Raw genomic sequence first — 14,499 nt, 5'->3', positions numbered from 1 at the left:
AGTGGGGGTTGTGGAAACTCCAATTTATTTATAGCAAGTCAGTAGAAGCACAAGCAAAACAATCTGGGAATTGCAATTAGCACAGGAAGTGGGGGCAGTCTTGTGGAATTGAACCCTCAACCTATGGGATCTCTACGTAGGTAATGTAAGAATTGAATTGAATTGAATTGAATTAGAGGGCACCTAGCTGGTGTCTGTTGAAGAATCCGCTATAGAACTGATTGGTTGTTGTTGGTAGGGAAAAATCCCCACACACTTCTTGGTGACCAAAAGTCACAGAGGTCTTTTCTGTTGACTGTTGTGATATAAAAGCAGAAGAATAACAGATTTGTTTTTGTTTTTGTTTTTGTAGAGAGTAGCTCTTCAATGTCCTCACCACATACACAAAAGTTGTAACTATGTGAGGTGATGGATGTACTAAATAACTTGACGGTGATAATCCTTTCACAATATATGTATATCAAATCATCATTTGTACACCTTAAATTTTTATTGTTATATTTGTCAATTTTGTCAATAAAGTTGAAAATAATAATAAACCAGAGAGAAATATATGCAAAGAAATCAAAACTAAGCAATATTATACTTTATTGTTTATTCTGACAACAAACCCAAGTATAGCACTCCAATAATAATAAACAATGGAGAAGACTTCTATATTCCTAAGCAATGTCTGTTGAAATGGTCTCGACTTTCACTGTCCAATATGGTAGCCACATGTGGCCATTAAGCATTTGATATTTGGCTAGTTAGAATTGGGATGCACTCCAAGTGTAAAATGCATGACAGACCTCAAAGGTTTAGTGCAAAAAAGGAAAAAGATTATAAAATATTCCATTAATAATTTTTGTATTGATTATATCCTTAAAATATTTTGGATACATTAAATTAACATATTGTTAAAATTAATGCCATCTGTTTCTCTTTGATGTGGCTACTAGAAAATTTCAAATGTATTACATTATATGTAGCTTGTATTACATTCGTATTGGATAGCGCTGACTGAAAACTATCCAAATTGTAAAATCTATTCTATTTGCAGCCCCCCTTCCATTGTATTCCTTTAGTCTCAGAACTTAACACAACAGTAGGATAAAAAGTCATATAAGAAAAAAGTCAAAGAAAGGAAAAGTATTTACCCCATTGCCTTCTCCGCTTTGATATATTTAGGAAAACAAGACTGTTATGTACATTGGAATCAATTGCATGGTGTAGCCTTTTTGTGCTGGTTGCGGCTTCACTGCTTACTCCCTCACCTGCCACAGCTTAAAGCAGCACTATAAGCTGCACTATGCTTTTCAATATGATGCCACTCCTTCCTCTAGGCACCAGCAGTAGTGGTAAATGTGTTACACATTTATACTTCCCTTTTCTACCCACACCACCACCACCCAAAGCTTTAATATGTACTAAATTTCCTAAAGTTTTGGGATATAGAGGATTTATGCCCCAGAAACACAAATATCTCAGACTTAAATTTTAGAAATTATGTTCTGAAAATTCCTTCACCCACCCAGATGCTAAATTCTCTTTCCCCAGGCTCAGCCTCTGCTGGTGGCTTAACTGCTTTTTTCCCTTTTATTTCTTATGTAGAACAGTTTAGCTACACTTTTAGTTTCTTACCTTAGTACAACTTATTCCCCTAGAGCCTCACCTACTTCCCTCTGTATCCTAAATGACTTTGCCTACATTTGTCTATACAAAACTTTTCCTGCTTGAAAAGAACTACTGGACCAGGTGCAGTGACTCATGCTTGTAATCCCAGCACACCGGATACTGAGGCAGGAGGATCACTTGAACTCAGGAGACCAGCCTGGGCAACATGGTGGTACCTCCTCTCTACAAAATATTTTAAAAATTAGCCAACCATGTAGCACATGCCTATAGTCCCAGCTACTTGGGATGCTGAGATGGGAGGATTGCTTGAGATGGGGAGATTCAGGCTGCCACTGCACACCAGCCTGGGTGATAGACCAAAACCCTGTCTCAGAAAAACAGAAAAACAAACAAACAAAGCAAAGCAAAGAAAAAATAATAGTATTTCCTGTTAAGGCATTTAAAATTTTTTTCCAATTTTGAATTTTTTTTTTCTTTTTTTTTTTTAGTAATATACCCCAATGCAAATCAATGCAGCCTGCCAAAAGTCTTCATCTACAGTAGCCCTGGGAAAGAGGAAAAATCCTTTGCAGAAAATACCCGTTCCCATTAGAAGTAATCTCAGCGTTTATCATTAATTTCACTGGAAGTAGGAAAAAACAACAAAAATAAGAGACTAAGATTTCAGATGATGTGAGATACCACTTTTGAATGCAACTCCATCCTTAAGATAAATGCCCTGGATCTTAAATACAACTTTTTCTCCTATAAGGGTGAAACTTCTTGCTAAAGATCCAGACTTTCCTTAGGGAAACTTGAAGGCAGATGGGAGGAGCTTTAATTTGCTATAAGTAGGAGCTCTTCATTTCTCTGGAACTTTCCTTCTTTGCCAAGCCAAATTTAACTCCTTCTTTAAATTATAGCTCCAGGCATCATTTCCTCAGGGAAGCCTTTTCTGAATAGCCTATTCCCTAGGCCTCAGCCCCACCCCACTCAACACAAACTGGGTTGGGTTCTTTCAGAGTAAAATTAGTCCTCCATATCCATGAGTTAATGCATCTGCAAAGTCAACCAACCACGGATCAAAAATATTTGGAAAAATAAAAAAATTGTACAAAGTTGCAAAAAGCAAAATTTGAATTTGCCATGTGCTAAGTACTACATTGAATCCACACAAATTAAGTGATGTGTAGGCATTGTATTAAGTAGTAATAGTAATCTGGATGTGAATAGGTTCCATGCAAATACTATACCATTTTATATAAGGGACTTAACTATGCTCAGATTTTGGTGTCTGAGGGGGTACTGGAACCAAGCCCCCAAGATACCAGAGGATGGCTGTATTTCCTGAGCATTCTGTACTTCTCACTAAGATAGCCTTTATCATATCTTATTATAATTATTATGACTTGAGATAGGATCTCACTGTGTTGCCCAGGCTAGTCTCGAGCTCCTGAGCTCAAGTGATCCTTACACCTCAGCATCTGAAGTAGCTGGGACTATAGGTATGTGTCACTGTACCCAGCCTACAATACATTATTGCAATTTATTTGTCTGATTCTCCCAGTATACTGAGAGCTTCTTAAGGGTCTCAACTCCTCTTTGAATCCCCAATAAATAAACATGATATCAGGTTCATAGCAAGTCTTTAATAAATGCCTGAATTTATGAATAGATAATGACAGTTGAAATAAATAAATATTTACTCTAAATCTCCTATTCTGAAATGCGTTCCAATATACCTTATATGATGAAGAAGCTACAGAAACTTGATGGAAGGAAGGCTAAGGAGACCTTCCAAGACAGCTTTTCCTCATTTTTTTATCATTTTGGTTTGCCTCCTTCATGAAAGATTTCCACAAATCATGAGTTTGAATACGGACTTACATTTCAGTTACGCATGTTTTCCCCAACCTCTATACTTTAGCTTTCAACCCATATGTTGTTTTGAGAAGTGGGCCTGTACTTAATACCCCTACCTGTAAATAATTCCAATGAAAGGATAACTTATAAAGCAAATGGAAAGTTAATTAAAAAATAAATCTAATTGACCTTTTGTGGATGTGGGTGGAAGTAGTTTAACTGTACTTCTAAGCTTTTATAACTTAATATAACATCTATTTAAAAATTATAAGTGAATATAAATAAACTTTATTACAGTTCAATTTTAAGAGGTATACAATTAAAAGGTAAATTATTTAGAGTGATTAACCATCCCACTTTTCCTGGGATTGGGGGATTTCTCAGGATGCTGGTCTTTCAGTGTGAAACCTGTGACAGTCCTGGCCAAATTGGGAACGGTGTTGGTCACTCCAACTAATATATGACATTGAGATGAGGGTTTTCTTTCTTTTTCTCGGTTAGACAAATGTTTCTTCATTAAACACATGATCATTTTCTCCAGGATTATTTTGTAATCACTGAATCACTTAATAGGTATTACAAGTTATTGCATGCAAATCACTTCAAAGAAAATAAATTACTAACACATAACCTTTTTTATATATACTCACTGTACTTGGATTACTTTCAATTTTCTTATGTTAAAATGCATTTAAACCACTTAATACTTTCCTGAAAATGTATTTTTAAATTATTTTTACATTTGCTAAAGTTAACAAAATGCTTATAAAATAAATTAAGTTGATTACCTAAGAAAAAATGTTTCTTTTACTATAAACTAGTAATAGAAATGCTTGGCACATGTTAATCTGTGGATATGCCTTTTATCTCTGGTTAGGTATAAATGCCTTCTCTAAGTGTTGTTATGTACTAAATTGACAGGCAGGAATATGAATTCACCTTCCATTTTCTCATCAATAGAGTGAGATAAAATCATAACAGAGTAGAGAGAATTCTGTTTTATTCCATTTGTACTCCGTAGAACTAAGGATTCTTCCATTTCCCTTTTTCTATTTCATCAATTTAACCTTCATCTACTCATCCACTTGAGATAAACAGAAAAAAGGTAAACACATGGTAAATAACACCCGACTATTTCTCACCATGTCTATTACCACCATCCTGGTCCAACTCACCATCATCTTGTACCTGGATTATAACTTCCACTCTTGTCTTTAGACTATTCTCAATACACTAGTAACAATGATTCTTTTAAAATCAAATTATGTCACTCTTCTCTCCAAACTCTTCAATAACTTATGGTCCCAGTTAGAGTAAAAGCTAAAGTCATTATGAGGACCTATGAGATCTGCCCTGTCCCTCATCTCTCTGACCTTATCTTCTACCTTGCTCATTACATGGTGTTTTTAGATTACCTCAAGCAAGCTCCTCTCCCAAGGCCTTTGCACTGGCTGTTCCTTCTGCCTAGGATGCTCTTCACTGAGAAATCGGCATGGCTGGCTTTTTCAAGAGCTTTATATGTATATATGTTTACATATATTTATACATATTCAAGTCTTTATATGCATACAAATATATGGAAATATATTTGTATACCTATATACTGTGTGCCAGGTAGTATATGTGCCAGTAGAATATATAAATATATTTATATATATTTATATACACATAAACTTGAACACACATGTGCACACACCCAAATTTTTTTGAGACAGAGTCTCACTCTGTCAGTCAGGCTGGAGTGCAGCGGTGTGATCATGGCTCACTGCAGCCTTAACCTATTACAGGCATGTGCCACCATGCCTGGCAACTTTTGTATTTTTTGTAGAGATGAGGTTTTACCTTGTTGCCCAGTCTGGTCTGTTGTTGTTGTTTGTTTGTTTTATTTTTGTTTGTTTGTTTGTTTTTAAATAGAGACAGGGTCTTGCTATATTGACCAGGCTAGTCTTGAACTCCTGGCCTCAAACAATCCTCCCACGTCAACCTTCCAAAGTGCTGGGATTACAAGCATGAGCCACTGTCCCTAGCTAAATCTTTTCTTAAATATCACTTTCTTAGTGAGCCCTTCTCTGATGACTCCAACTTATAATCAAATCCTATCTACACTTCCTTAACTCAGGTCGCTTCCTTTCTTCATTTTCCATCATATGAAATACTACGTATTCTATTTTTTATTTGTTTATTATCTGTCTCCAACTAGAATGTAAGCTTGGTGCCCTGTGAGGAGATTTTATCTCTCTGTCTCTCTCACTTTCTCATTTGTTTTGTTCACTGGTGTATCCTTGGTGCCTAGAATACTGCCTGGCACACAGTAGGCACTCAAACATTTATGAATGCATGAATGATTGAAGGGCAACTATGAAGTCCTGTAAGTCAGCTTTTATTAGCTTCCTGGAAACTAAAATTCCAAAATTGAAATTTTTTTTAAAAATAAAAATAATGAAATCTGTTTAAAAAGTAAAGGAAAAGGAAAAATCCCCAAGGAAATGGTAATATATTGATTCTGAATAGTAATTTGTGTCTCAGTGTGACCAAATTGACCAGACCTGCTTAGAGACTTTGTTCTGTTAAGACAATAGAGGAACCCAGGGCTGAGATCTCAGGACTATGGTGAGGAGAGGAAGGAGCTAAACAATATAATCTATTTCTTTCACATTTTCAGTGGAGCTGGCCTTGACTTCACAGACAATGACATTTTATTTATTTACTTATTTTTGAGTTGTAAAAACTTGACATTTTAAGTTTTATTTTGAAAGAATTGTAAATTTATAGAAAAGTTACTAATAGACTACAGATAATTTGTTTTTGCTATGAATCGTTCAAAAATAAGTTGCTAACCTGATGCTCCACTACCTCCAAATATTTTAGTTTATATTTCTTACCAACAACTACAGCCTCCTATATAACCACGATACAGTCTTCATACTTAGACCCTGGTGAGGTTTCACTAATTATCTCAATAATGTCATTTATGGCCAAAGTATCCTGACTTGGAATCACATGCTGCATTTAGATATCATGTCTCTTCAGTGTTTTTCAGTCCCGAACAGTTCCTCAGTCTTTATTCAACTTTGTGACCTTTATATTTCTAAAGATTAGAGGCCATGGGCATGTCATATTTCTGTATAATTGAATTCAGTTATAAATATTTGGCAGGAATATCACAGAAATAATGTTATATTCTTTTTATTTCATCCTATCTTGTGGTATATGATTTAATTTTCCTCCAATCTATGATATTCACTTTGATCACTACATTTTTTAAATATTTCTTATTGTCTGCCAGCCTACGTTAACATTATTAACTATAATGTTAAGGGTTTTTTTTAAATTAATAAATATTTTGTGGGAAGGGATTTTGAAACTATATATATCCCATTTTAAACAAAATTTTGATTAATTAATTACTATTTGTCTAAAGTCTTGGTTTCCTATTTTAGTAACAATGAATAGATTATAACGTGTTGCTATCATGATTTACTTAGATGCTCAAATTGGTTTCGATTCAACTAGTGGAACCCCTTCAAGCTGGCTTCTGTGTCCTATTGACATGTCACCATTACTCTGGCATAAAAAGATTTTCCAAGATCATATTGTATTTTGCTTCCCCCAGTTCTGGAATTTGCCATTTCACTTCTCTGAGGATCTTCATTTCCTAGAGTGAAGAATGGTATTTAGAAGTCAAGATCTGGAAACTAGGTATGTTCTTCGCTATGGAATATGTGTATGGGAATACATGCATATATATATAGAGAGAGAGAGAGAGAGAGAGACAGAGAGAGAGAGAGATGTATTTTTCTGAGTGTGTACACATACACACATTTATATCTTTTATTTCTACATTTAATCTCTGTATATTGAAAGCCATGCCTTCATATCATATCTCCAATTTCAATTCGAACACAAAGTTCATTGCAGTTTTCTCATTTTCTGTATTTGTATATCTCTCCTCTGAGAGAAATCTGGCTCCTATTGTCTTTAATTTATCTAGTTACTTGATGAATTCTACCACATATAACCAACCTCCCATATCTGTCATCACCTATTCCCCATGAAGATGCTCTTCTCATCTCACACAGGCTTCAATATCCTGACCGAGGCGATGCCTCTCACCTGGATGCCTTGGTCATGCCAATCAGGCTCTGACACACCAGGCCAGATCTCCCTTCTGTATCAATGCCCATCTGGCACCGGGCTGCCTCCAAGTGTGAATGCTCTCTTTACCTCACTCAGGTTCTGACTGCCCATGCCAGGCTGCTCCCCAGGATCACAGGCCCTCCTCTCTGTGCATAAGATCAGGCACCCTATGCCGGGCCATTCCTTCTACAGGGAAACCATGCTTACCCCACCTGGGCTCTAAAACCCCATACTAGGTTGTCTTTCCAAGTCTGAACCTTCCTCATCTTACGCTAAGCTGTCTTCAGGTGTGGATGCTCTCTTCTTCTGAGATTTCCTGTTTAATAGATTTTGGATATTCATATATGTGTATATATGAATATAGATATATGAATATATACATATATACACACGTTTATACATATATATTTAACAGATCTGTAATATTTTACATATCATGTCATACTACAATATGAGTGGTGAAAACAAGGCAAATTCAAAAGTCTGGGGGAAATCCTGGACTTTTTAATAGGACCATATTCTATTTCGAAAAATCTATTCATTTGTCCAGTACATGACTCTAGATGTATTCTTCCATTCATTTGTTCCACCATCAACTATTTATCAAGTGTTTTCCACATTCTAGGTACTCTGCTACATGCTAGAAATACTAAGATGAATAAAACATGATCTTGGGGAACAATTTCAGGAAGTAGACAGACGGTAAATAAATAAGTACAGTAAAATTTAACAGGTGATATAAAAATAGTATATATAGGGTAAAATGAGGCCACAAAAGAGGAAGTAGCCATTCTGTCTGAGGGTGGTGGGACCAATATTTAATTCTCAGGTGCTTGGGCAAAGTTTCAATAGCTGAGGAAGTTTCTCTGTCAATAAGACAATAAGAGAAGGATATAGAAACAGAAGAAAGAAAGAAGAAAGACACTGGTTTATTAAGGAAGAATAAACAATGTGATATAATATATAATTTTTTTTTCTTTAGACAGAGAGAGTATCACTTTTTTGTCCAAGCTGGAGTGCAGTGGTGCAATCTCAGCTCACTGCAACCTCCACCTCCCGTTCAAGCAATTCTCCTGCCTCTGCCTCCTGAGTAGTTAGGATTACAGGCGCCCGCCACCATGCCTGGCTAATTTTTATGCTTTTAGCAGAGATGGGGTTTTGCCATGTTGGCCAGGCTGATCTTGAACTCCTGACCTCAAGTGATCTGCCTACCTCAGCCTTCCAAAGTGCTGGGATTACAGGTGGAACCACCCTGCCCGGTCCAGTTTGACGTTAGTGGAGGGTAAAGTGCAAATGCAGAGGACAGAGGAAAGGCACAAAATGCAGCAAGAAATGAGGCTAGAAGTAGGAACGGCTGTTTCATGGAGGACTTTGAAAGCCTTCCTATGGAAGGTAATAGGGAGCCACTGCAGGGCTTTAAGCAGATATTTTAAATAAATTATAGAAATGCAGTCTTATCAGTCCACACATTATATTTTATTAAAACTTAATCTCATTATTACTTTGTAGATAGTAAATAGCAATTGCAAGTCTAATATTTCCCCCCTCCCTAATGAATTGTCTTGTGCACCCTCTCCTCTTTGGACACCACTTCTAGAGAGACCGAAAGAAATTTTGTTAATACATAATGGCATTCCTTCCAGCTATAAGAACTGGAAGGAGAAGAATATGCCAAAAGCACAGACATCAATGATGAAATCATATCAATCTGCAACATATATAGTTACAAACTGATTTAATGGTCACTGTTAGGCTGAACTTTCTTGTGAATCACTTTATAAAATAGCTCTATATCTTAGAAAATAATTTGTAAGAAGCAGAACCCATTTCGATAGAAAAAATATTTAAATAATAAGTTAGTACCAGATGTTAGGTATATATATATATAATATAGCCAGTTTATTCATTAGTTCATCAAATATTTATTGCATGGCCATTAGGTACCTGGCCATCTTCCAAGCACTAATTATATTTGCATATCTCATCACCAAGGGTCTTTCTTTAGATATGGGAGTGACTAGGCAATGAAGAAATGAATTTCTAAATTATTTTAAGATAATATAATACATGAATAGACTGGCACATCTGCACTTTAAGGTAAGATTACTATTTAATTATCAATTCTATCTCTTCCTAGAGCTAGATCATACATTCTTCAAAAAACAAACCTGTATTGGTTTGATCATTAATATAAACCTAGTAGCACCTAGCAGTTACTGGCATGCAGTAAGCATTCAATATCCATTTGTTGGTGAGGTGGAGAGAAAAGGGGGAAAGAAAAGAATGGAGAAAAGGAATCAAATGGATTTTGAAATTCTGAGACCAAAGGGAAAGAGCCATTTTATTGTCCTCAAAACATAGCTTGATTGTAACTACTATAGTATTTCTTCTGATTTGAAAACCCCCATCAAAGGCATACAGTCCTGCCTGACATCCTGGATCTCCACTTAGAAACAGAATGTAACTCAGGAGTCTGAGACACAAGATAATCAGTTCTTAGAAGTATATGCCTCCTCATTCAAAAGTTCATTAACTTTCAGGTATTAAGATAAAAAGTATTTTTGTTATTATCAAAGTAATATAAGTACTTTAAAGAAATTTTGCAAAATATAGGAAAACAGAACTGAAACATTATCATATTTCCACCTCCTAAAGATAACCACTGTTAACATTTTACACGTTAAATCAGTTCCAAATTTTAAAATCCCTGTGGTGCAACTTTCTATAATGCTATGAGGAACTTATAGACAACTAAAATGAACCAAAAAAACACAGTAGAGTAATGCCATCCATACTTAATGAGACAAGATTCAGGGCCCTGAAAGAGTTTCAAGATTGAGCTATCATGAGGTTACGAGGTCCTTAAGGAAATATAACGTATTCTAGTCATCTTTTTTATGCCCCAGCAATAGGACCCAGGAGTGAGCCTTGCACATACTATTCACTCAATAAATGTTCCTTGAATAAATACCTAGAAAAAAAATGGGAATCAGCATTGTTTTCTTTTCGGGACTCTTCTTTCTATGATCGTGAACCTGCTCACTCCCCAGCTCCTCCCGAATGACCCCATCCTTTATCATTCCTTGCGCTGAACATTAGTTCCAGCAGTAATAAAGAGCTTGCTGTAGCCCCAAAGTGTTGTTGTTTTAGGCATTCAAAACTTTAACCATATCATTTGCCACCTTCATCACTAAGATAAGTTCTAATTCCTTACAATTCAGCTCAGAAGCCATGTCTCCCCTGACATTTGTCACATATCTTAGTCCATTTTCTTTTGCTACAATATCTGAGACTAGGCAATTTATGGAGAAAATAAATGTATTTCTGCTGGGTGAGAGCATTTGAAAATATTTTTTAAAAGTTATTTCTGTAAGAAATAACTAAGTTCTGAAGGCTGGAAGGTCTGAGAGCATGGCACTAGCATTTGGTGAAGGCCTTACTGTGTCATAACATGATGCATGATATCACATGGTGATAGGGCAAGAGTGTGCATGTCAGCTCAGGTCTCCCTTCCTCTTCTCATAAAGCCACTAGTCTCACCATGTGGGCCTCACCATGATGACCTTATCTAATCCTATTACCTCCCAAAGGCCCCACTTCCAAATACCATCAACATATACACATGGGGATTAAGTTTCCAACACATGAACTTTTCGGGGACACATTCAAACCACTGTGTCACACATTCCCAGGCTGAGCTAAGTGCTATATTTCTGGGTTCCTAGAGTACCTGCAGATATCTAACAATGCAATTGCCATATTGCATGGAAATTAGCCACTTACAGTTGTTTACTCACAGGCTAAGATCTTTGAGGATTATATTATATCAACTTTATTACATAATATATATATAACAAAAATAAAGATAGAAAAAAATATATAATTATGTGTGTATACACACACACACACACACACACACATATACGTGTAATTTTATAGCAATAGGGTCTCACTATATTGCCAAGGCAGGTCTCCAACTCCTGGCCTCAAGCAATCCTCCTGCCTTATCCTCCCAAAATGCTGGGATTACAGGTGTGTGCCACCATGCCCAGCCTGGGCTTCTATATATTCACAAATACTGACATGGGCTCAATAAATATTTATTGAATAAATGAGAGAACAAAAGAATGAATCATCTTATTTCTTTCCTTTTTTGTTTTAGTTTTTATCTCTTTAATCTACTTCTGTTTGTTAGGTCAAGCTGATCACTCACAGTTTTACTTACCTTAAAAAAAAGTACAAAAACCCCTCTTGCCCATCAAACAGAAATCAGAAATTTAAAATGTTAAAAATGGCAAAAACTGTTACCTTTACTCATCTAGCCAAAAAGCAATCCCTTCTTAATTTATTATAATTAATTTTCAGTAAACAGCATCATTACCAATTTCTCTCAATGGCCTTTGCAACAGAGTCACCTTGTAATCATTACTCTATCACAACCACATGTATTATTTAAGTATCTATTCTTTCTCCCTGAAAAGATATAAAGGAGGTCCTGCCGACTTTCTCTATTGATGTCATCAGGTCTGTCTCTTTCTATTTCTAGAGCCTCTGCCTTTAATCTCTTCCAATTTAGTTTGACCTAGTTGCATCAAAGTAACAATTCAGTATAGTCAAAATTAAGCTGCATACAAGGAATTCCAATTCCCTATGATATGGGATTCAAACTAAATAGAATTACAATTTTTATCCTGGCTTCTAAGGCTAAAATCACACCCATCTCTACCAGAATTCTCTACCATATTTCCTCTATCTAAGAAAATGTATTTCCTTATGCTTCCAGCTATGTATTTCCCACTGAAGTCAAGAAAATATTCTTGCTGTATACCACAGTAAATTTGCAAATTCCTTCATTGGTGTTTTTGCACATGCTTCAGATCTTTTCTCATTCTCTTTGTGCCCTAATTTGTCTTTCATACCCCTGCTTATATCTCTCTTCCTTTAAGTTTTCTTAACTACTTTCAGGTCATATTAACTGCTCTGTTGCTACACAATCCAACATTTGGATTTTACTGAAATAACAATATCCTTATTTGCATGTGGCACTGTAAGTGTTCTAAAAGATCTTTATGTATATACTTTTAGATCACTGACAACAGGAGTGTTGTTCTCCCCTACTGGGCTTAATCTAGCAGCACTTTGACACAAGATGATTTCTTAATAGATGCTGTGGATTTATTGTCTTACATCTAAGGGTGTTCAATAAATGGCCAGGCATAGCGGCTCACGCCTGTAATCTCAACACTTTGGGAGGCCGAGAGAGGCTGATCACCTGAGGTCAGGAGTTCAAGACCAGCCTGGCCAAGAGGATAAAACCCTGTCTCTACTAAAAATACAAAAGATTAGCCAGGCAGGGTGGCACACACCTGTAGTCCCAGCTACTCAGACGGCTGAGGCAGGAAAATCACTAGAGCCTGGGAGGTGGAGTTTGCAGTGAGCTGAGATTGCACCGCTGCACTCTACACTGGGCAACAGAGTGAGACTCCAACTAAAAAAAAAAAAAAAAATTAAAAATAATAAATAATGCCCTGAATAAAATTAAATTGAATTGGCTGCTCATCTTCAATAAACTACTTATAAATAATAGTAAAGTACAGGAAACAGTACATTTACATTAAGGTTAGTGTTTAAATCATTAATACTTCCCATAATCCTATCAAGTTTCTAATATTTGCATAGAGCTTTATCATAGCATTCTAATGCTACTTCTACTTGTCACCCCCCTACACCTATACACACATACATACATGCACTGTTAAATGTCCAAGAAAAAGTAGTTTGCTTTAGGAAGAAAACCCAAAGAAACTGAAAGGTATACTAGTGAATACCAAATTTCACATAAGTCTCATTGCCCATATTTATTTATGTATTGGTATGTTGCCACTGTATTATAAGAGCTTTATTTATGGCCCCCCTATGTCAAAGGATATGTAATACCTTAGATAATTTCTATTATGAAGCTTGCAAAATGTATTTACCTGGACAATTTAGCAAGAAGAAAGAAAAAAAGAAAATGCGATCGTAAATGCTTCTGCCTATTCTATATTGTCACTAAGTTAACAAAAAAAATTATCTTTCTTGGAATGTTATGTAAAAATAAATTTTGTGAAGTGCCATTTTGAATTAAAACTTTGTATATTATATTCATTTTTATATTATTTACTTAAAGGAACAAACGAAAAATTTTAAACCTGTTAAAATAGTGAATAGATAACACAAACTAGGATAATATTTTAAACAATAACTTACAGGATCAGCAGGTCCACAAAATTCTCGAAATGTCTTTGTAGCATTATTCTGTTGAATCTCCATTGCTACACAAGGGCCAGAATACATTTCTGTCACCATGTCCTGTGATATGTAATATAAAAGAATGAAAAGAATTTAACAATTTTTAACTCTCCTCTTTTAATTGTTTCACTGTTCCACTAATGTCCTTAAAGTCATCTGTGACTTCTTCCCCACTCATATCCCACATATCAAGCAGTTCCCAAATTCTGTCCATTTTTCCTTGAAGAATATTTTTTAGATATGCTCTCTCTTCTCCATTCCTATCACATTTTAATGTAATGCTTTATCATCCGACACTTTCATTATTTGGAATGATCTTCTAGTATATCTTCCTTGCAAAGGCCTTCTTGAATACAATGTTGTTGAATTCACATTACTAAATATATATATATAAATTTCAAAGGTTTTATCCTAAAAAACCTTTTAAAAATCATAATGCATTCTAGCAACAAGAAATAATAGGACCAGATTTATTCTCCCATATTAAACATCTAGAAACTAGATAAAATACACGAAACAATAGTTTTCATACACTGGGTGATGGGCAGCACAGGTCTATGACCCCTGAAAGTATGGAAACAGATTAGGTGAGCTGTAGAATTGCTCTGTCTT

At 35.6% G+C, this 14,499-nt stretch overlaps 1 protein-coding gene across 6 annotated transcripts in view; it reads right to left on the bottom strand.

Moving 5' to 3' along the window:
• NME7 (NME/NM23 family member 7) overlaps nt 1–14,499 on the bottom strand; it is a 229,686-nt gene that overhangs the window by 83,782 nt on the left and 131,405 nt on the right. For 5 of the 6 annotated variants that reach the window (XM_003824616.5, XM_055111833.2, XM_055111848.2 and 2 more), the window contains one exon: nt 13,846–13,947. In XM_003824616.5, coding sequence (XP_003824664.1) covers nt 13,846–13,947 — 102 coding nt within the window. Of the gene's footprint in view, nt 1–11,412; nt 13,085–13,845; nt 13,948–14,499 lie in introns of those variants that run through there. The other variant, XM_063604074.1, reaches the window with a different exon arrangement.

Source organism: Pan paniscus, chromosome 1 (genome assembly GCF_029289425.2).
Source record: "Pan paniscus chromosome 1, NHGRI_mPanPan1-v2.0_pri, whole genome shotgun sequence".
Taxonomy (NCBI): Eukaryota; Metazoa; Chordata; class Mammalia; order Primates; family Hominidae; genus Pan; species Pan paniscus.
This window is presented reverse-complemented; position numbering and strand designations above follow the sequence as displayed.